At 51.3% G+C, this 21,922-nt stretch overlaps 1 protein-coding gene across 4 annotated transcripts in view; it reads left to right on the top strand.

Annotated features, from left to right (window-relative positions):
- The window catches only part of DUSP8 (dual specificity phosphatase 8), a 33,636-nt gene extending 14,921 nt beyond the window's left edge, over window positions 1-18,715 (top strand). For 2 of the 4 annotated variants that reach the window (XM_042884497.1, XM_042884496.1), the window contains exons 3-7: window positions 1,499-1,637; window positions 14,816-14,982; window positions 16,775-16,934; window positions 17,117-17,240; window positions 17,609-18,715. In XM_042884497.1, the coding sequence (XP_042740431.1) occupies window positions 1,499-1,637; window positions 14,816-14,982; window positions 16,775-16,934; window positions 17,117-17,240; window positions 17,609-18,686 (1,668 nt within the window). In that variant the 3' untranslated portion in view covers window positions 18,687-18,715. Of the gene's footprint in view, window positions 1-1,498; window positions 1,638-6,244; window positions 6,434-8,659; window positions 9,143-14,815; window positions 14,983-16,774; window positions 16,935-17,116; window positions 17,241-17,608 lie in introns of those variants that run through there. The other 2 variants (XM_042884499.1, XM_042884498.1) reach the window with 2 other exon arrangements.
- Window positions 18,716-21,922: the final 3,207 nt, after the last annotated feature.

Raw genomic sequence — 21,922 nt, 5'->3', positions numbered from 1 at the left:
TAGGAAATGGTTGGTGGTTGGACTCAGTGATGATAGTTGAACTCAATGATGGTTTGACTGAATGATAGTTGGACTTGGTGAGGGTTGGACTTGATAATTTAGAAGGCCTTTTCCAACCTAGATGATTCTAGGCTTGTGTGAAATACCTGTTCTATCTGATCCATGGGACTGGAAATGCCAGCACTTCCATGTGTGATGTGTCATGAATCCTTCATTTCGCAATGCGTGTTTTTCTTCAAGTCAGGCTTTCTCCCCTTCCCATTTCCACAGCCCTTGCCCACCATGCTGGATATTTGTTTCTGCAGCAGGCCATGCAAGGCCAGTGCTTGTTTGGCATTTACATCAAGTGAAACCTTATAACTTTAATAAGATGTAAACCGTGTCACACATATCTGCCGTTGCTCAGCAACCCTGCAGTAATGGCCAAAACAAAGCCTCCCCGTGCAGAGGGAACACTAAATCCTATTGTGGGATAATTCTGCTCGGCCAGAGCTGTTATCTCCCGTGATGCCCCCCGTGGCCATCCTGGACGGGGTGCGAGCCTCTGCCCAATCCCCTTCTTTGCCTCGCTTTTGGGGAGATGCATTTGTGGTGCTTCAGGCTGGGTTTTCAGGACAGCATACTGTGGTGGAGGGCAAAGAAAGCCATGAAGAATGTCAGTGGCACATCCAGAAGTGGCCACTGATTTTACTCACCTTGCACAGTTTTCAGTGTCTTATTTTAAAATTCGCCATCCTTTCCTCTTCTCTCTCCTCCTGCCACTTCCTTTTCTTTCCTCCCTTCATCCTGCTGACCCACGTGGCCAAATTGGCTTCCCGGTGCCCCACTGATTTCCAATGGCTGTTCTCAGCCCTGCAATGAGTGATACACTCTGTAAAATCCATGTGCACTGCAGTTTTATTGGGATGCAACTCCCATTTCAGGGAAGAGGAGAAACTGCATAGGATGTCAAAGCTGCCCAGCTGCTGCTTCGTTACAGCTTGAGGTTTGAATCTGCTTTTGGAAGATGTCTGCACACCTCAGGGTGTTGCAGAAAACTTGCCCTAGGGATTGGGGGAATATATTTTGAACATAATGTTTGTGGTTGTGTTACTATCTATAGCAACTCAAAGGTAATGAGATAGGGCAAGCGAATGATAGAGCAAAAGGAGGGGAATGTTTATGAGTGCAACCCAGTTTAAGGAGTCTCATAATAAGGTTCTGATCCTTACTGAAGAGATATGCACGGGGAGGGTTTTGCTGATCACCTGAATGGGATGCAGCTGCTCCAATTCTCTCATTTCACTGGGAGTGCAGAGGGACATCACACCAGAAAGGCTTCCTGTGCATGGGGGGGCATGACTGGCTGGTGTTGATGTTGGAGTACTCATTTACATCTGTGGGGCAGACACAGATGTGCAGTACCCAAACCATAGTGGTTGTGCTCCCCCCACAGAACACCATGTGCAGAATTGAGTCCTGAGTTTCTCTAATGCCAGTTTTTTGCTATTCCTCACAGGTGGAGGCAGAGGAGCACCAGGACGTGGTGGTCTATGACCAGAGCACACGGGATGTGACTGGCTTGGCTGCTGACAGCTTCCTCTCCATTCTCCTGGGCAAGCTGGACAGCTGTTTCCACAGTGTCTCCATCCTCACAGGTAGGAGCGGAACCTTTCAAGGGCAGCAGAATGATGACGATGATGGGTGATGGTGGTGCTGTTGCACTGTAGGATTATGGTCCTCTTGGTGTGGCTCTGTGTTACCATTTCACTTGATGCTTATGTGGTTATTGTGGATTTATGGTGTTGTGGCCATATGCTCTGTGATGAGAGTGTTATACTGAAGGGAATGTTGAAGCTGCCTCTAATTCCAGTGGCTGGGGAACTGCCTGGCTGGCTACTTCCAGCCCAAATCATTCTGTGATTGTATACTTGGGGTAAATGCCATTAAACCAGAGTTATGGTGGGGAGAGCAGAGGAATAATGGGAATAAAACACCCAGGTCTGACAGTTTGAGGATTTCAAAGGCAAGCAAAGGCTACGGAATCATGCTAAAGATGGTTAGCGTGGAGCTTTATTGAGGCCAATGTCCAAGGTTTTCATGGTTTACCCAGGGCACAGCTTGGTGCATAATGCCAAAATGGAGAATGCAGATTTGGTCATGTCCTGGAGGAAGTCTGCCTTGTCTCTGGGATAAGTCAGGAAGGAGCCTTTGTTGCAGACCTAAGAAAATGCCATGCTCTGGTCCCTTGTAAGGATGATGTCACTCACTGACACCCAGCCCATGCAAGCAAGTGAGCACCCCTGGTTTTGACAGCTGTCTCTGTTCTCCCTGGATGTGGCGCCAAAGACCCCCATGCAGGTTTGTGTCTGCCTGCACTAGGTGTGTGAGATGGAGTTTAAGACCCCCAATTAAAACCCGTTTACAGGCTTTCCAGACCTTCCCTTCCGCCCTGCCTTCCCCCTGCTGAAGTCCTCAAAGAACTGCATTCCCGACTGGTAATTGCTGAGGTTTTGGCAAAGCCTCTGCTGCTCCCTGTGCCTCAGGATGGCAAGCAGCACGGCCTGGAGCCTGCTAATGGGGAATGCAGGCTGTTAATGCATGGAAAAGAAGAAAGAAAAAAAAAAAAAAGGAACTGAAATGTAGCACACTGGGTCATGGCTGCTGAGTTTTATATGGAAATCATGACTCAAAAACACTGCTGAAAGCATCCAGAGGGAGGCTGGGCATGCTTTCTGACACACACAGTTTCCTCCTTGCTGTAATGTGGGCAGCAGCCTGGATATTTTTGACCCAGGTCTGCAGTGCCTGGGAGGTCTGAAGGGGATGTATGTGAGGCCAGAGCCTGACCCCTTGCCAGGCTCAAGGTAGGGCCCCCCCTGCCTTGCAATCAGGTATGCATCCTACTAAAGCATCAGGTTCCATCCTGATCTTGCCCTCATCCATGTGGCATCCCTACTCCTTGGTCTGAGGAGATGGAGGGGCACAAAGAGACTTCAGCCCAGGCACTTCATCCTGCTCAAAGCCATCCCGCTGCTACCCTTTCTCCCCATCCCATCTGTGGCAGTGGGCACGCACTGAAATTTGGAGAAACCCAGAGACTTGCTAAAAGGTGCAAGCAACTGGGTCCTAGGCATCCCCAAACCAGTGTGCCCGCCCTAAGCAGCCCCAAAGCCATTTGGGATCCCCAACTTGCGTTGTCCACAGCAGGGACAGGACACAGGAGTCCCAAGTGGGTGGCTTTAGGCTCGTCAGTTTTCATTTATTTCAGTGTCCCAAAACATCAACTTGGTCCTTGTTGTTCATCAATCCCGTTTGAATCAATCTACCTCAGAGCAGCTGGTGGAGGCTGGGGTAAAACCCCAGAACTGAGGTGGCAGGAGTGAGGGCAGGGACTCCTCAAGGGTTAACAGCCCCAGAGCAGCAATTCCAGCAGGGCTCAGAAGGAGGAATCTGAGTCAATTATTCCCAGTCTTGGAAATCATCATCATCTCTTCTTTCTCCACCTCCCCCCCCTTTTTTTTTTTAATTGTGTAAGTATAAATAGTGCTGCTTGCTGCCCTCCATCCGTGGGAGCAGAAAGCCTGTTGATTTATATGGTTTTCCTGACATCACATGAAGTGGTGGAAAACTGAATGGAGCCAACATTTTTCCTGCATTACGTAATGCCCCCTCCCTCCCTTCAGCCCAGCTTTGCTATTCCTGCAGGAGCCTGACTGTTCTTTAACCTTTGTTTATTTCAGCACAAACCCTTGCTTTTTTTCTTTGCTTTTTCTTTTTTCTTTTTCTTTTTCTTTTTTTTTTTTTTTTTTCCCTTTGCAAACCCCCGCTTTGTTTTTATTAGCAGCCATTATCTGTTTATGAAGCGGCAGCAGTCTGGCTCCATCGGTTGCTGATGGCTCCGGCAATGGCAGCCCTCATGCTGGAGCCCAGCCAGCGCTGTGGTGCTGAGCGTCTGGGTGCTGAGCGTCAACGCTCCTCTGAATGAAAGCAAACAAAGCCCGATCTCCCAGACCTCCTCCACAGCTCAGAAAAGCGGTGGGTGAGGGCTTGGGATGCTCCTCCAGATGATGATTACACAAAGCAGAGCTCCGGTTCCTCAAAGGCGATGGTGTTCGACTTCCTTAGGGATGTTCCAGTTTTTCACTGGGACCAGTATGGAGCGAGTAGGATGCTGGTGGAGAGTCCTCAGCTTTATCTTTGCAGTATCGCACCGACCTGAAACTGGCCCCTCGCTTGCTGAGCTCTGGTCATGAGCTTTTCATCTGGCTCGAGAGCACATGTGAGATCATCTTCGGCCCCCTGCCCCCTCTCCGTTTGTACCAATTCTTCAAGGAATGTTTAAATTTTCCAGTCCTGTTCTTTCTAAATTTGGAGCGTCTGTTTACTCCCAGGATTTGGAAAGAATGTAACAGTATCATCAGTGAGAAATCCCTCCCAGGCCTCTACATCCTCCACCAACCAGCCTTCTCGGCGCTACTGGTCCTGGCCCAGGTCTTCTCCATCCTGGCAGTGCCATGGACATGGACAGTGATGGCATTTGGTTTCAACTCCTGGTCTTCCCCATTGAAGGTGTTGGGTTTTCTTGGGCAACCTCTCCAGTGGAGTGCAAAGCTTGGATGTGTTCTGTTTTCACTGTATGGTGAGCAGGGGGAATGGTTTTAAACTGAGACGGGAGAAGTTTAGGTTAGATATTAGGTGGAAGTTATTCACACAAAGGGTGATGACACACTGGTTGCCCAAGGAGGTCATGGATGCCCCATCAACATTCAAGGCCAGGCTGGATGTGGCTCTGGGCAGCCTGGTCTGGTGGTTGGTGACCCTGCACATAGCAGGGAGTTTGAAACCAGATGATCATCGTGGTCCTTTTCAAACCAGGCCATTCTATGATTCATTCTGATTCTGTGAGATGAGGTTTGTATTGGAAGTTTCATCTTCTTGGTGAGGTCATTCCACTTCCTAAGGGGTGAGTGTTGCCCTCCCCAAGGAGCTGAGAAGCAGAGAGAAGGAAGGGCTCGCTCTCATCATCATCACTAAAGTGTAATGATGGTTGCAGAGTTGTAACTGAACAGTGGTCTTGATCTGGAGGGGGCTGATCTCATTCACAAGCTCAGAGCAATTATTGAGGAGGTTTGAGAACGAAGGAATTTTGTATAAATCTACCAAAGCCAGGTGACTTAAGAGCAGACAAAGCGTACAGTGAAAAAAAGAAAAGAAAGGGAATTTACATTGCAAAAACTGATCTGAGCTACCCAGCACCAACTGGGCTCAGCACTGGCTGAAACAAGGGCCTGGGGGAAGGTGATTAAAAAGAAAAGAAAAAGCACTTTTTCAGAGGTGTGATGTTAGGGTTTTGTTTTGTGTTTTTGCTGCATTGGGACAGTCCTAAAATGAGCTTGAAAAATATCATCTGAAACCAGAGGCAGAAAATACCCCAAGCACACATATTTTTGAGTTTAGCTCAGAAGATGGAAGGTGGCAAAGGCAGCTCTCTTTATTCCGTGCTTGCGGGTGGGTTTGGTTCCCACAGAGCCTCTGCCAGGCATGTGGGTCTGAGGATGCTCGTGGAGGCCAAGTGTGAGGGCTGGCTCAAGAACCCTTTGATTGTGATGTCTGAGAGCATCTGTGGGCTTGCAGAGTGAATCCAGCAGATAGATCCACACGTGTTTTCCTCTAAAGCTCATCTAAAATCTACTCCCGTGAAGAAACAAAAGAGGGTACATGGACAAGCGCAACAAGTGTCCCAGAAGTAATCACACCCTGCTTTCCTCAGGAGCTCAGTGTGGTGCATAGGGGGGTACCTGCAGTGACTCTCTTCTTTTGCCTGCCTTTAAATGCCAGATGTTCAGAGAGCTGGATGCAGAGCACTGGTTATGTGGGACCACAGGGTAGGATGCTGCAGTGCTGACTGCATTTGGGATGCTTCTTCAGGCCCAGTCACCCAATCCAGAGGGTTGAGGTGGCCCCTTCTCACACCACTAGCAGAGCCAGGAGATGTCTGCAAGGGTTTGGGCTCCCTTGGGACCATCAACCGCATCCCTGGGAGGGGTTAAGCCAGGTCATGTATGTGTGAGCTGATTGTATTCCAGACCTATGCTCTAAACCTCCCTGTTTAGCAGCGCTGTCGTCAGACAACTTGTTTTTCCGATTCTATAATTACCCCATGGATCTTCCCTTCCCCCTCCAGGCTGCGTTTTCAACATTTGGACCCAGAAAAGGCGAGCAAAACGGGGCAGGGGAGGAGACGGGGCTACAGAGGAGCAGCCCACTGGTTGCTGAGACTTCAGAAATCATCACGTAATTTCATTTCTCATTTCTGGAAAGCTGCAGGGAGGAAAGAAACTTCCCCAGGAGGAGATTGCAACGGGCAGGAACCCGTGCCCGGTTATGATTTCCTTCCTTCTGAGAAACCTGCCTCCCCTTTTCCTGAGGCCTTGGCCTCCCACATGCAAAGGTCTGCGATTGCGGTTCTTACTAGGTCCTGGTGCTGGGTGGGGAGAGGAAATGCTGGCTGCAGCCCAGGGGACCACAGGCAGGAGGGAGCTGGGAGTAGGGCTGTGCCTGGGGAAAGGTGCCCGCAGGTCTGCTGCCTGGTGGAGAAAGAAGACTGCATTTATATGAGAGTAGGAGGTACGTGGGTCAACATCCCTGAGTAGAAAACTGGGTCTAAATGCATCTTGAAATAACTTGTGCCTAGGGCCCTTGCAAGCCTGAGTGAGTCCAAACCAACTGGCAACCAGAAGAGGGCAAGGGAAGGCGAGTGCATGCTTGTGTTCTGTTTGGGGGGGCAGGTTGATGATGGCACTTCCAACTTCACCACCTGCCTACTGTTGCCCCTCTGCATGGCCTGGTGATGATTTTCACCCCAGAGAAGTTCCAAATGTCCCTGGAAGAGTTCAAGAAATATACAGATGTGGCATTGAGGGATGTGGTTCAGTGGGCACGGTGGTGACAAGTGATGGTTGGATTAGAGGTGATCATAGTGGTCTTTTCCAGCCTTAATGATTCCATGATTCTGTGATTCTATGAAATGCACTGGGTGTCAGGCAAACAGAACTGCTCACCAGCAGGGAGATGCCAATGGAATCGGTGGTGCAGCTGGCAGTGCTACAGCACTGGTGGAGGCATCTCCATTGCCAGCAGTTGTTCATGCTGCCCGCCAGCATGTGTCCCTTTTCCCTGGGAATTGGTGGAGTCACCAATTCCTGGAGGTGTTCAAGAAACATGGAGATGTGTCTCAGTGCCATGTGGTCTGAGGCAGGATGTGGATGGGTTGACGGTTGGACTTAAATGATCTTAGTGGTCTTTCCCAACCTTAATGATCACATTCTATTCTAGTCTGTACCCTCCGCTGCAAAGGTGGGGATACCAAATGCAGGGCCACCTCTGTGAGGGTTGGCACCTTGGGCATCACGGGGAGTTGCTGCAGGAGCTGCTCACCGACTGTTGCTTTTGGGAGAATGTGGCTTCTCGCTCTTCTAGCCTCGCTGGAGCATGCTTTGAATTTTCTCCAACCTCTGCCCCACATCTGATAATCATCAAGCCATATTTGTTACAACAACAAGGCTCATTAGGAGGCAGGCTCCGCTCGGATGGGAAGGGGGGAGGGGAGAGCACTTAGTTAATGCCGATGACCTCATCTCATGTGATGTCATTCAAAGGAAAAACACTGAAGTCACTCGCATATGGCTCAGCCTGGGGTTTTTCAGCCTATAAAGCTCCAGATTTTCAAAGACACAATGCATGCCCGTTCCCCCTCCTCCCTTCCCCCCCCTCTGCCTCCTCCGCTTACTATAATCCTGAATGATTTTCTGGAGGCCTGGGCTCAGACCAATAAACTTGCAACAAGCAGCGTGGAGACATATTAAGGAGTCTCACAGGTGGGAAAAAGGGGATGTAAGTAATTCTCTCCCCCAGGACAAAAGGAAAGCAGAATATGTACCAGTCCCAACCTGCCTCAGAAGTCCTCATGCAGAGAAAGAGCCCAGTGGGATTGGGGAGGACTACTCATTAATGCCACCTCTCGCTGTACTTTTGGAAGCATCTTCTCCAACTCATGACTTTGCTCCTCCAGACTGATGCAGATAGCTCTGGGGTGAGCCATGAGCAGTCCACCACAGATGCCTTTCCCTTACTGTTGTTTGAGACCACTCTGGGATGGGCATTCCTTGTGGCCAATGGACTTAAGGGCAGGGGCTGAGGATGAGGGAGGAAGAAGAGCTGGCAACAGGGTCCCGGACTCTGCCATGCAGCGTTTGTCTGTTATACACCAGAAGATAATTGTACCTTTCTGCCTCATTTTCCCCTTGGAATGGAAGTGGTGGTAATCCCCTTCCCCATGTTTGGGTTCCGAGCTACCCATCCCATAGATGTACATTGTTTCTGGGGCATATGGAAGGGGCATAGCCATGGGGTACCCACTGACAGGGTGCAGGGATGAGGGCAGGGGCACAGCCGTTAGCGCAAACCCATTTCCTTCCCGGCGCTTCCTCTTTCCAACCCCCTGTCCCCGAATTAACCCAGCAGGACTAAACCCAGCGGGCTGCTCGTGTCCTCCCGCAGCAGCTGCAGGGGGGGAGCGTGGCCGCATCCTGCGAGGAGGGCGGGAGGGAAAAGAGCTGTTGCGCCTTTAAGCAGCGAGCAAAGCATATGTCAGGCGCGCAGCCCCTGAGTTGTCCTGCGTGTCTGTGTGCTGAGTAAGGAATGCGGTTGCATGCCTGACCCGTTAGCTATGAGCCGCCGTGGTGGATGGATCAGCGGGGCTGCTGCTCATGTGCTGAGCTCATTCAGGCTGGAGCGGGAGCTGCACGCGCAGGCAGCCAGCGCAGCGCAGGCAGGGGAAGGGGCAAAGCTGCCCCCCCCCCCCACCACCACCATCACCACCCCCAGCCCATCTCTCCTTTTTTTAGCTTCTTCTGAAAGCTGGCGCAGGGGGAGGCTCTGAGGGCTGCTGATTCGGCGAGGTGGCGTAGGGTTTTTTCGGCCCGCCAGCTGTTGTTTTGTTAGGGAGAGAGGTGCCCCGCGAGCAGCAGCTCGGCTGCCTGGATGCCTGTGGACGTGATGCTCGCTCCCTCCGAGGACCAGTTCTGGACAGACGTGCATGAGGGGCAGATGAAGCTGAAAATAAGGGTGCGGAGGATGAAGGAGAGCAGGGACATGCGAGGTTTGTCAGGCGGCCGGCTCCTTGCCTCGCGATGCGGACGGAGGGGGCGGCGGGGGGCAGCCCGGCCCCGGCTCTGCGCGGGGATGGAGATGGGGAGCGCAGCGCGATACAAAGAGAGCGGGCAGCGGTGAGACTGAGGCGACGAGGAGCGAGAGCACGCAATGGGCAGAAGCCATTTGGGAGGCGGCGGGATGCGAACGGGCGATGCGCGGATGAGGGGTCCGTCCCCCGGGTTTCCCCTGCGGTCCCTGAGGATGCCGCATCCCCGGTGAGGGGGAGCGGTGTGAGGCTGAGGGTGGGTGGGGGCAGAGAGGTGCGGGGGGAGAGATGGATGGAGCGGCACTGCGGCTGCCGGAGGAGCCATTTCGCTTCACTCGTGGTGCTGCTGCACGCCCAGCTGTGGGTTGGTTGCTTTCAGCAAAGGGTTCGGCAGCTTATTGCTGTGCCGGGTGAAGGACGGGTAGAGGGGGGAGATATTAACTGGAGCAGCTTAAAAATCTGCCGAGCCTGGGATGACCTAGATTGCCGAACGGTTGAATCAAGAAACTTCCCCTCCATCACCATTTAAAATGGGAGCCTGCTAAAAGTGCTTGACAGGTTTTTGTGGCACGAACCACATAACCCAGCGATGGTGTCATTAGTAATAAGTCAGTCCTGGAAATGACACATTTTCCTTTACATAGAACGAGTAAGGTCGGTCCAAAGCAGCACAGTCACTGGAGGGAAATGAAGCCCAGCAGCTCTGGGAGCGTGTCCGTGTTTGTGTGGGTGGAGGGCTTCCTTTCTGCTGCTTTTCTTTTTTTTTTTTTTTTTTTTTAAGGAAGTTCTCTGCTTGTGCGGTGTGAGCAATAAGGTGGGGGTCCAGGACCGATCCCCAAGGTCACCCCAAAGCTGCTGGGGGTGATGTTTGGGGAAATGGGGAATTCACGTGAATCAGGAACAGGGCTGATTCATCGGCTTTCTCATTGCACCCGCTTGGAAAATAAAAAGAGTCAGCAATAGGGGTGATGAAACGTGGAGCTGAACGAAGGGAGGATGAAAGCAGAGCCTGAGATGGGGAAAGCGTAAGGGCTGGGCAGGATGGAGGGTGGGCAGCAGATAGCTCCTCCATTGCACTGCGATGGGTGAAAGCAGGAGCTGGAGAGGGCCCATGTGCGTGGCTGGCTGTGGTATATCTAGGAGGGCTGTGCAGGATTGGGCTTAGCAATGATGAGTGCAGAAAGCATGCTTTGCAGTGACAGGCAGTACAGCAGAGAGGCAGCTCGTCCACTGCTGCAGCCAGGAGATGGCAGCTGGCCAGGATGCAGAGCAATGGGAATTCACCCAGTGAGCACCGGGCATCACTGCTATGAGAAATAGCAAGGGGATAGCAGGGGGAAAACTCAACCACTGGCACCAGGAAGCTCTGAGGAAGCCGGGAGCCTCCCATCGTGCAGTGAGTAATGGTGACAGTAAGCAGCATTGCATCACAGCACCCGGCTCAGCTCCCACCCAGCACAAGCAGCAGGGAGCCAGCGCTTCACAAGGAGGGATTTTCCCAGCAGCTTGGAGGATGACATGCGCTGTGCCTGGCCCCTCTTCCACCCTTCTTTCCATTCAATCTGCCGTTGAGGCAAGGTTCTTGTAACGTCCCCAGCTCTTGTAAAAATCTCCCAGAATCCCATTTTGGAGGCTGCTCGGCTGCACCCCAGCCCAGCACTGCTGAGATGTATGCTGGAGCGTGTGCCTGCTGCCCCTTGCCACGTGCCACCCTGGCAGCGGCTGCCAGCACTGTAGGCATCTTAATGAGAGCTGGGCAGAGCCTCTCTCAGCCTGCTCTTGGGAGGTTTGGGAGGGGTTAGGGGTCTTCAGCACTGTGTGGCAGCATCTCTACGCTTACTGGGCTGTAAGCTGGTAGGCACTGGGGCTGTGCCAGACGGCTGCAAAAGCTCTGACACCTGCTCGGAAACCCCCAGCAGCTTCTTAATGTTCGCTATAGGTACAGTGAGGGTGGGCTGTAAAGCACCTCTTTAACACCTGCTGTGGCTCTCCTGTCTGCTCCTGGTCTTGGAGCTTGCAGCTCTGGCTGGTTGCTGCAGAATGGTGACAAAGTGCAGCAACATATCACTTCTTCCCTATCTCCTTTTGGCCAAGCTGTTGTGTTTTTGCCAGAGGTGGGGACAACATCCGAGGCTGGAAAACAGATGAGGTGTTGCCACTGTCCACGCCATGAGCTGCATTTCCAAATGCTGATGATAGGAGAATGGCTGGACTGGATAATCTTAGAGGTCTTTTCTTGTTGATTCTATGATAAAGTGACAATGGAGAGGTCCCTGGTGCCTCTTGCACCTCTGATATTATCCATATTCCTGGCACCAACACAGGAGCTCTTTGCTCCCAACAAATCCACCTTCACTTGAAAGCTCTTTGATGCACAGCAGGGAGAGCCTAGTGAAGATGAAGGTGGACATGGGATAGCAGTGTGGGACTTCTCCCCTCCTCTGCTGGCCACCAGATACTACCCCATCTCCAGGGCCATGCAGCAGGGCTGCAAGTGATAATGCCCAGGATTATTTCTCTGGGTATATTGCTGAATGAGCCCCCAATATTTAGGGGCTCTAAAAGCCCCCAGCTTTCCCCTGGTGCTGCCTCATGGCTTCCTTCTTTGCCAAAAGCCCCTCACCAGCAAGCCAGGCCATGGGGAAACATCAATAAGACCCGTAAGCATCCACATACATCAGATAGAACTCTTTCCTGACCCTAATTCTCCATGTACCCAGAGGAAGGAAAATCACCGGGCTCCACTGCTCTTTGAACAAAGGCTGGGGTATGTGGCCTGGGGTACAAAGGGGAAAGCCAAGGTATTGGTGGGAACACTGCCAGGGACACTCACCGCCTTTGGGATTGTTTGGAAGAGCTTCTTTGCTTTCTAAAAATGTAAGGCATGCTGGAGCAGCCGTCACAGGCGGGGTGAGTACTGCTGTGGGGTTGGACTAGCAGTGGGTACTCATCTCTAGGGTTTCCCCTGAGCAGCTGTGAGAGGGGTGGAGAGCGTGGGGGAAATAAGGACAGGAGGGATGGAAGCACAGCTGAAGGAGATTTGCTTGGGGCCAACAAGTGGCCTATGCCCCCACTGCTGCTTCCCATGCAGGGGAGGCCAAGGGGGAGAAGGCAATGCCGGCGTGTCCCAGCCTGCTGTAGCGATGAGGTCACCGTATGCTCATGGCTTTTGAAGAGGGATCTGAAGCTGGAGGCAGCCTCGGGCAGCTCTTGATGGGTAGGAGCAAGAGTGAGAGGCTGGGGAACGGAGCACTGCTCTCTCATGCTGTACGTGTGCCCTGCTCCCCATAAACACACTGAGTTTCTCTGGAAACCCCCCACATCATTGTGCACGAGTCAAATCTGTGTCCTATTACACCCTACACGCTTGCAGAAGGCATGCTTTCTTCACCATGCAAACCTTTCTCCCCCAGCTTCTCCCCACGTGTGCTTGCAGCTCGAGTGGGGCAGCGACACGTGTGCAGGGTGCTGATTTACACTCCTTGGCAATGGGGACACGGCACCAGGGTGAGTGGTAACTAGAGCTGCACTGCACCTGTGCTGGGCCTCCTTCTTTCGCTGTGATTTAATGTCCCAGTTGAGAGGTGATGTCATTTCAGAGGGAGCCAAAGAAGAGGAAGTGCTAGAGAAGATGATAAGGTGCTTTAACTCTTTGCCTCCTGACTCAGGCAAGTTTTAAAGCTGAGCCTTGTGTTAGCCACCAGCCAGGGAGATGTAAGAGAGAGGAGGAAGGTTGGCTGGAGGACGTTTTCTGGGGTTGATGCAGGAGCTGCTCCCCTGGAGGAAGCCGTAACTTACAAGATGCAAGGAGATGGTGATGGAAGATGGTGTGAGTATGATTTCATGCCCTGCTCTGATTTCCAGGAGTTTGCTTCAGAAGAATCAGCAGAACTGCCACAAAACCCTAGAGAAGGTATACTGAGCATGCCAAGCCTGCTCTGTTTCCAAGAGAAGAGGCTGAGTGGAGCGGTCATTAGTGAGGGCTCATTAAAAGGACTCATTCCACTGCAGAGATAGGCCGTAGTGTTGAATCCTGTGGTGCTGCATCCAATATAGGAACTTTCAAAAGGAGGAAGTACACAGGTCCCAGTCAAACCCCAGAGTCTTCACTGCCCTTTGGGTGATGTGCTCATTTTTTATGATTGGAAAGATCTCTGGGAATGTTGGTTGGGCTGATATATCCCAAGGTGCCCCCTGTTACAAAGATGTACTGCTCAGCTGTCTTCTTCTGGAAGGGAATGAGGTTGGGCCACCATCTTACTGTACCCTAGGGAATAGGATCACTGTGCAAGAGAAGTCATCGTAGTCTTCCAGTGTTGGCAAATAAATGTTTGGACGTATTGTGACTCGGCACACAACAGTAGAGGTAGAAGCTGCAAGCTCAGATCCCATTTCAAGCTACACCATTAACTGTCACTGAGTCTTTTACACTACAGAGCACGATTCCACAAATCGAGATAACCAGTGCCCTTATGTGACCACGCACGATGTGCAGAAGTGCTTTGTGTTGCTACAGCAATGCTCACTGCCCTGCCGAAGCCTCTATTCCTGCCGCATGAGTGGGAAACTGGCTTTGGGGCAGGTTTGTTCCCATTTAGACCATGCATTTGATGGTGCCAGACACCATACCATTATCAGATGCTACCTATTGCAGCCCCAGCCGGGCATTTTCTCTCGACAGTGGGCTTTGATATGCTGAGATGGTCTGAGTAGCTTGTTGTGGAACACTGGGCACTGCTTGCTGTCATGTTCACCCAGGTCAGACTGTGAAATACGGTGAGGAAATCTGTTCAAGATAAATTAAATTTCTCCCCTTCTGGCAAAACGTACATTGCAGCCCCCTCTCCAATTTTGCAGGCTTCCTTTTCTAATTAGTGCCACCGTGCAAACCGGGCCAGCCTTTGGCTATTAGAAAGGCAGGAAATCTGTGCACAATATCAGTGCCAGACTGTGAGCCAGCTCAAGTGCAATGGCCTACAGGTAGCCATGTGGTACTCTGGTCAGAAATCCCAGGCTTGGGCTTGTTCAGCAATCAAGTCATCCTGCCCTCATGTTTTTTACTAGCAAAAAGTGACCCTAGTTATCCCCAGAGGGTAAGCAGGTTCCTGTCATTTGGATGAAGTTGTGAAAGGCAGGAGGCAATGCAAGGCCATTTCAAGTTGTACCAGAGGAGGTTTAGATTGAACCTTAGGAGAAATTACTTTATGAAGGTGATCCAGCATTCGGATGGGCTGCCCAGGGAAGTGGTGCAGTTCTCATCCCTGAGAGGTACTGAAAAGATGTGTGGATGTGGTGTTAAGTTTAGTGATGGAACTTGGTAAGTCAGATTAATGGCTGGGCTTAATGGTCTTGAAGGTCTTTTCCAAACCTAGACGATTGTATGATTCTAAGTTACCTCATATGTGCATTAATATCCAGCTGCAGCAGGAAAAAGAAGAGGTGGCTCTTCTGTGTGTGCGTGGCACAGTCATCACAATGTGTCTGCAGTGGTTAACAGTGGTTGTTGGATTTTTGTTCTGCAAAGCTCACTCATCATGGGCAGTTATCACCATTTCATCCCCAGCCCTCCAGGTGACAAGTACTGCTGGTCCCAGACTTGCTGCTGTGAGCTCAATGCCCCTGTTTTCTCTGCAGGAGGCTTTGCCACCTTTTCATCCTGTTTCCCGGGGCTCTGTGAGGGGAAGCCAGCTGCCATCCTGCCGATGAGCATCTCCCAGCCCTGCTTGCCTGTGGCCAATGTTGGCCCCACACGCATCCTGCCGCATCTCTACCTGGGCTCCCAGAAGGATGTCCTGAACAAGGTACAGCCTCATTGCAGAGATATGTCTGCCCTGTCCTGTCTAGGAGAGGGCTGGGTGGTGACTCCTCCAGCCATGAAGAGAGTAGAAGTATGGGGATGGGCAGCTTTGGCCAGGGGCTTGTTCAGGAGACTCAAAAGTGGGCAAAATTTGGCTAGGGGGAGGGAGGAGAAAGGAGGGATACTGCACTTTTGAAGTGCTGGAAGCACAGCAGCATGATGTCATGGCAGGGAAAGAATTTTGTTTAAAGGGAAAATAACAGCAAGAAGAAAGGAAGAGGAATTGCAGCTAAAATGCCACTGGCAGGAGGGAGCCAGGCAGACATTCTTGCTCAGGGCAGGAGCGAGTAGAGGGACCAGGAGAGCAGAGCAGGATAGAGACAGAAATGGGGGAGAAAAAAAAAAACATATAGGGAGTAGAAAGAAATGAAGGAGAAAAATGCAAAGAATGTGAGCTTAGAAGCTGGCTGGCTCTGTGGAGCCAAGGCTGGGTTCTGTGGAGCCAAGGCTGGGGACAGCCTTTCTGTGAGCTGGGGTGGGCAGGGACTGGCCACCAGACAGCCACAGACAAAATCTCCTGAGGGCCAATGTCAGCCAAGAAAATTTATGGTTTCCTTTCCTCCCCACCTCCTCAGAGGGTTTTGTTTATCTTTTGGAGCTGTTTTCTGCCAGCACTGCAGTGTGGTGGCCAGAAGATGCTCCATTCGTAGGCAGCAGAGTGGGGTCAAGTGCAGAGGTCACATAAAGGCAATGCTTCTCCTCTCCAACACATTGAGAGGCACACTGCACATATGGAAGGATTCCTCTACACATAGATTTATTTTCTCCTCCTGTTTAATTCTGGATCTTCTCTGAAATAGTTCAGTTCAGGCAGCTGACACAGGCATTCTCCTTTCCTATATGCAACATGCCCTTGGTTGTACAGACAATACATAATCAGGTGGGAAGGGGAAAGGACAGCCAGGAATTTTGTGTCAGCAACACGTGTAGATGAAGCTGTATTTGTCCTGGGAGGGAGAAAATGGAGCTTGGTGTGTTTATAGCAGTATGCACCCAGCAAGCCAGTTCCCTAGGGGATAGTCCATAGGTCACCCCTTTATTGCAATATTTCACCTGACCCTCGTTATCTTGTCATTTTATTGACTCAAATATGGGCAGTGATGGTGGCTACTGAGTGACTGAAGCAAAAAGTCACAGAAAAATGGCCCAGGTTCACTCCAGAGTCAAAAAGAGGGAAAAGATGGTTCCTCTCAAGTGGATGTTCTGAGTTACAAGTCACTAAAGCCTGAAATGGGCCTCTTGTAGGCTAAAGTGCAGCACAATTTAGTGAAGAAGTGTGAACAACTAGTAAGACTGTAAGAACTCCCAGTGCTTTTCAGTGTGGGTTGAAAGTAAAAAAAAGAGTGGACATTGGTTAGTATGGAGTGCTACCGATAACCGACTTGGTTGGTGAGGCACCACTCCTCTCTCAATGGATACTTTCTGAACTTTCAGTGAGACTTCTCATTGGTTTCCTTTCTTACTTTCCCATATGGAATGCCTTTCCAGGATTCTTTGGTCAGGCTGAGGTACCAAAGTAAAGATCTGCTGAATTACAAGCCAACAGTATTTAAATGGGCACATCTCTCTCAGCCAGTCTGTGCTGAGCATCAGTTAGGTAGCATCAGCTGGTTGACCAGTTGGGTCAAGGAGCCAGCAGAAGACCCATAGGAGCAAATATTGGGATGGCTAGCAGCCAGGAGTGTGTGGAGAAGCACAGAACTCAGCTGATCCTTCAATTCCTTCTCTCCCACCAGGACTTGATGACGCAGAATGGGATAAGCTACGTCCTCAATGCCAGCAACTCCTGTCCCAAGCCAGACTTCATCTGTGATAGTCACTTCATGCGCATTCCTGTCAATGACAACTACTGTGAGAAGCTGCTTCCCTGGTTGGATAAATCCATTGAATTTATTGGTGAGCTTTCATTACAATAATTACATACCCATCAGTTAGCCCTCGAAATCTGGTCTCTTTTGGAGCAGCTCTTCTCCTTTCACACACGGGAGCTGAGGGTTGGGGATAGAGGCCAGAGTCATTCTGCACAATGTCTCTGATCGTATCAATGTTTTCTCTCTGTTTTGTCTACTGTGCTCCAGACAAGGCCAAGGTGTCCAGTTGCCAAGTGATCGTGCACTGCTTGGCAGGGATATCCCGGTCGGCCACCATCGCTATCGCCTACATCATGAAGACCATGGGTATGTCATCAGACGATGCTTACAGGTGAGCATTTCCCAGAGGGCAGGGAGGGGTTGTGCTGGTGTGCCTCAGTCCAGGGAAGGAAAGCAGCCTGAGCCCAGAAAGAGAGAGTGGTTGCTCCTTGAAGCTCTGTCTTACCTTGGCGAAGTGCTGGTGAAACCGAACCAAAGCATTCCTTCACATAGTGCATGCAATGATGGGAGCAGTAAAATGGTGTGTGGGCAGGCAAAACCCCCAGAATCTGAGCAACCCTAACTTTAGCCAGGGAGGTCCCAGACGTCTTTGTTCAGAAGGTTCTGGATAATGCCTCTTCTTCCAAAGAGGCCAAGAAATTAGAGGGTGATTTACTGAAGGACTAAGCACCAACCAGGGCTGTCTGTGCCTCTTGGCAGGTTTGTTAAGGACCGCCGCCCATCGATCTCACCCAACTTCAACTTCCTGGGCCAGCTCCTGGAGTACGAGAGGAGCTTAAAGCTCCTTAAGGCCCTAAAGGCCCAGGGAGACCGGGGTGAAGGAGAAGCTCCTCAGGACCCAACCGAGGCATCTGAGGCTGGCAGGCACCCCACACCGTCTACCTCAGAGAAGGTTGAGGACGTACCAAGAAGCACAACCTCTGCACCCCCACCCAGTGACCCTGAAAGGCAAGGTGGGCCACCCAAGGTCTTGTCACCCACGGCACTGCAGCAGGGACTCAATGGCTTGCACCTTTCCTCGGAGCGCATCCAGGACACCAACCGCTTGAAACGCTCCTTCTCCCTGGACATCAAATCCGCCTACTCCCCCGGCCTGCGGCAGGACCCCCCAGGCCTTCCCAGCACTGGGGAGGCCCCCAAGCTCTGCAAGTTGGACAGCCCCTCGACAACCAGCGGCCAGTTCTCCCCAGTGCCCGACAGCCCCGACTGGCCCAGTGGGCCAGACCTCCTGCTGGAAGCCAAGGTGAGGCAGCGACGCAAGCACCGGCACCAAGCCGGCTCACCAGCCCACGGCCTCAGCCTCAACATCGGCTCTGCCCGCAAGAGCCCTGGGGCGGACGACAGCCTCCAGCCAAGGCTCAGCCTGCCTGGCCCACCGCCGGCCTCCAATGGCTCCTGGGGGAGCGTCCACCTCGACTCCCCCAGCACCCCCTCCTCTGAGGGAGGATGGTACTTCGGCACGGACTCAGCCAGTAGCGGTGGCGGTGGCACCAGCGGTGGGACTCTGTTCAGTGGCACCAGCCCGTACCCCCCGTTTGGTTGCAATGGGATGCCGGGGGGCTGTGAAATCAGACTGAGGGACAAGCAGCGGGCTGAGGCGCGGGATGGGAGGCACAGCTGGCATGAGGAAGCCGGCGCCGAGAAGCAGTTCAAGAGGAGGAGTTGCCAGATGGAGTTCGAGGAGACCATGTCCGAGGGCAGGTCCCGGGAGGAGCTGGGCAAAATAGGCAAACAGTCAAGCTTTTCGGGCAGCATGGAGATCATCGAGGTGTCCTGACACCCATTGTGGGTGGTTAGAGAGAAAGGGGTGGGGGGGATATTTAAGATGGGGAGAGATGCAGGGAGGGCGGGTGGGGAGTATTTATACCCGCGTGCGCATTTTCAGAAGCACGCACATTGAAATGAAAGCAAAGAGGAATGAATCCAGAGTCAGGAAACATCACGGTGAATGCTTAGTGTCCCCCCCTATGCCCACCCTGGTTCTCCCACCTTAGCAGCCTCCAGCTCGCGGTGACATCACCCTGGGCTTTTGCACATGGAGCAGTGATGGGAGAGCAGCCCTCAGTGCCACATACTTGAATCTGGGGTGTAAAATTTGAAAGGGAAGGGGCAGGAATTACCATTTGGGGTTGGGAGGGTGAGCAGAGCCTGTTCTTGGCTGGGGCAGGATGTGGTCCCATGAGGACAGAGCACAGCATCACTCTGTCGAAGTGGGGAAGAGGCAACCCAGCTATCCCTCCTCACACCCCAGTGCACTAAGCATGTGCCCCCGTGTTTCTCTGGCTGAGTATCCTAAAGATGCTGCACTAGAGCAGCCCTATACATATATAAATATATATTATATATAATATAAAGAAAACACACACACACAAAGGAAAAAAGGTAAATGGTTTTACTGCGATTTTTATTGAGACGTAAATAATATTTCAATTTTTTTTTTGTTTTGTTTTTAATTTATTGAAGCTGTTTCATTCTGGCAATGATTTGCAGACAATGTGGGGCGGTACTTTCAGCTCTATTTTTACTGTGTATGGTATTTAAATCTGAAATACGAGTTTCTAAGCAATATCTGAGGCCTGTGGCTCCTTCTATAGATCATGTCGACGACAAAGATTTTCCCCCATTCCCTCTGAGTGCAGCAAAAAGGGGACAGAAAACTCTTTGGAGCACCTTTTCTAGAAACAAACAAGTGAACAAGGAAGTCATAAAATCTTAAAACACAAACTGAGCCAGAAAACTCCCTTTCTGGAAGCTGCTGCCACTTCTTCGCTCCCTTGGTCCCTGTTTTCTTCCCCTACCCCATCACGGCCATCATTCCCATCCTGGCCATCATCATCCCTTTCCCTCCCTCGTGCTGCCCTTTCTGGCTGGAGACAGAGAGGAAAGAGTCACTGAGATTGGAGGGAAGGGCACTGGGCATCCCCAGGGATACGCATGGAAGGAGAAGGCATCCAATGCCACAGCAGCATTGGGAGGGAAGTTTGATGGTGGTTGGGATTTCATCTAAGGGGTATCTTGCCTGTCCTCCCCAAATCCCAAAACTCTTGGGCTGAGTTCTTCTGGGGAAACGTGTTTGCAGACCCCTCCTTGCTTCCTGGCTGCCCTTACCAGTGGGGAGCCAAGACCTTGCAACCCAATGCCCAACTTCAGGCTTACTGAGAAGCTGCTTTCTGGAGCTGTAGGCACTCAGCTGCCTCTGCTGCAAAGCACATCTCTCCCTGTGGCTGTCTTTACTTTCTCCCTCATCTTGCGCTAGCTTGCAAAGCTAATACCTCAGGGGTCTCCGTTCGTGCGTGCCTGTGTCCTGTGTCATCCTTTGAGTGTTCTCCATTTCTGGATCCACTCCCTTTTTTTTCTTCCTTAGCTTTGTACCTCTTTTTGTTATTCGTTTCTACTGCTAAATCAACTTACATATAACAAAAATAAATGATCTCAGGTTAAACAGCGAACACAGCCCAGAGGCATAAGGAGCTGTGATAGAGCAAGGAGGAGCAGCCTGCTGTTCCTTGACCTCCTCTGCCTCCATCTGGGTGCCTGGAGCTGAGACAAGCCTGTCTAGAGGTTCATTGCTGTCTTCAACATGGCTTTATTCTTGCTGTTTTACAATGAGGCCATGCTGGGGAGATCCCACATGCCCTCACTTGGTTCCCCAATCTCCCTTGAGAGCACACCACCATCCATCATTGCCTTCAGCAAACTCCTCAAGCCAGCTCAGTCATGCTGACCTGAACCTTGGAGAAGGTAGAAAGAGCATTCCTTCTTCTGGCCTTGCAGCTGCAAGCTAGCCCTATGGTTTGAGAGGTGGTGATGCTAGTAAAGCTGTGCCAGGGCTTTTCAGCCTTTGCTTCCTCAGCTTTCAGCCACTTACACCCCTTTAGTTATTGCCTGCTCCACCAACCTCATTTAATGACAACCTCATTTACATCTTTCTGGCTGTGATTTTTGCTGTGCTTTCATTGAAACTTGAGGAATTTCCCCCTCCTGGCCACAAAAGGAAGATGCTAACCATCACCTCCATCTCAAAAGCTAGGCAGCTCTTCAGGGGTTGCAATCACTGTAGGGCCTCCCTGCTGGGCATTAATTTACAGAAAGAGGGTGACAGGTTGGCATGGTGAGGCATTAGCAAGCACTCACATAACTCATCCCATTAGCTGGCACGGTGTGCTACAAACACACAAAAAAAGCAGCTGGAGTATGTCAGGAAGGAAAGGGTGATTGTTGTAGAACTCGGAATGTCTGCAGAGGCAGATGCGTGGTTCGCATTTTGTCATCTCTCTACCATGCCCTGGAATGCTCCTCAGCTGTACTCAAGGCTTTAGGCACGATGGGATCCTCTCTTCTCTGAAACCAGAGCAAAAAGAAACCTTTTAGGATTCATAGATAGATCATATCTGCCGACAGACATTCATCACCTCTGCAGTCTTCTTCTGAAGTCCTTCATGTTCATCCTTCCCCTTTATGTTGGGTGTGTGCACTAGAAGCCCTCTTTTGCAATGTTTTAAGGCAACGTCCAGAAAATACCTTGTATCGCAGCAGCCCTGCCTGAGCTGAGGCTAACTGCCAGTGCTAAACCTGAGCCATGAGGGTCACCAAGAGACTTGCAATTAATGTCAGTGATTTTTCAATCTGCCTGATGGACAACTTTGTCCATGAATCAAAGAGTTCTCATGAGGGTGGATGTGTTGGCTTGCAGTCCTCCCCATCATCTTCTGACCAAGACGTTTTATGGGCTCTTGCAACCAGACTACTCAATCCAAGTTTCACTGGGACCCAAATGGTGTCCACCCTCATCTGATGAGAGTGGTTTTCCTTGTACTGGCAGAAGTGAGAGCAATGCAGAGAAAAGGTCTCTCCTTCTAAGGGAGGAACCATCAAAGCTGGTTAGGCACTGCAGCTGCCCCATGCCCTGTGGTCCACAACACCCCACTGTGTCCACACCTGTGTCATCCCTGATGCAGTGCTGGTGGTGTTGGGGCTTTTGACCATATGAAGGATGGACCAAACCCCAGCTTT

The sequence above is a fragment of the Lagopus leucura genome, unplaced genomic scaffold (assembly GCF_019238085.1).
Source record: "Lagopus leucura isolate 7727_CA_CO unplaced genomic scaffold, USGS_WTPT01 Super-Scaffold_100044, whole genome shotgun sequence".
NCBI classification, from domain to species: Eukaryota; Metazoa; Chordata; class Aves; order Galliformes; family Phasianidae; genus Lagopus; species Lagopus leucura.
The sequence above is the reverse complement of the archived record's forward strand: the minus strand, read 5'-3'. Positions and strand labels throughout refer to the sequence as shown.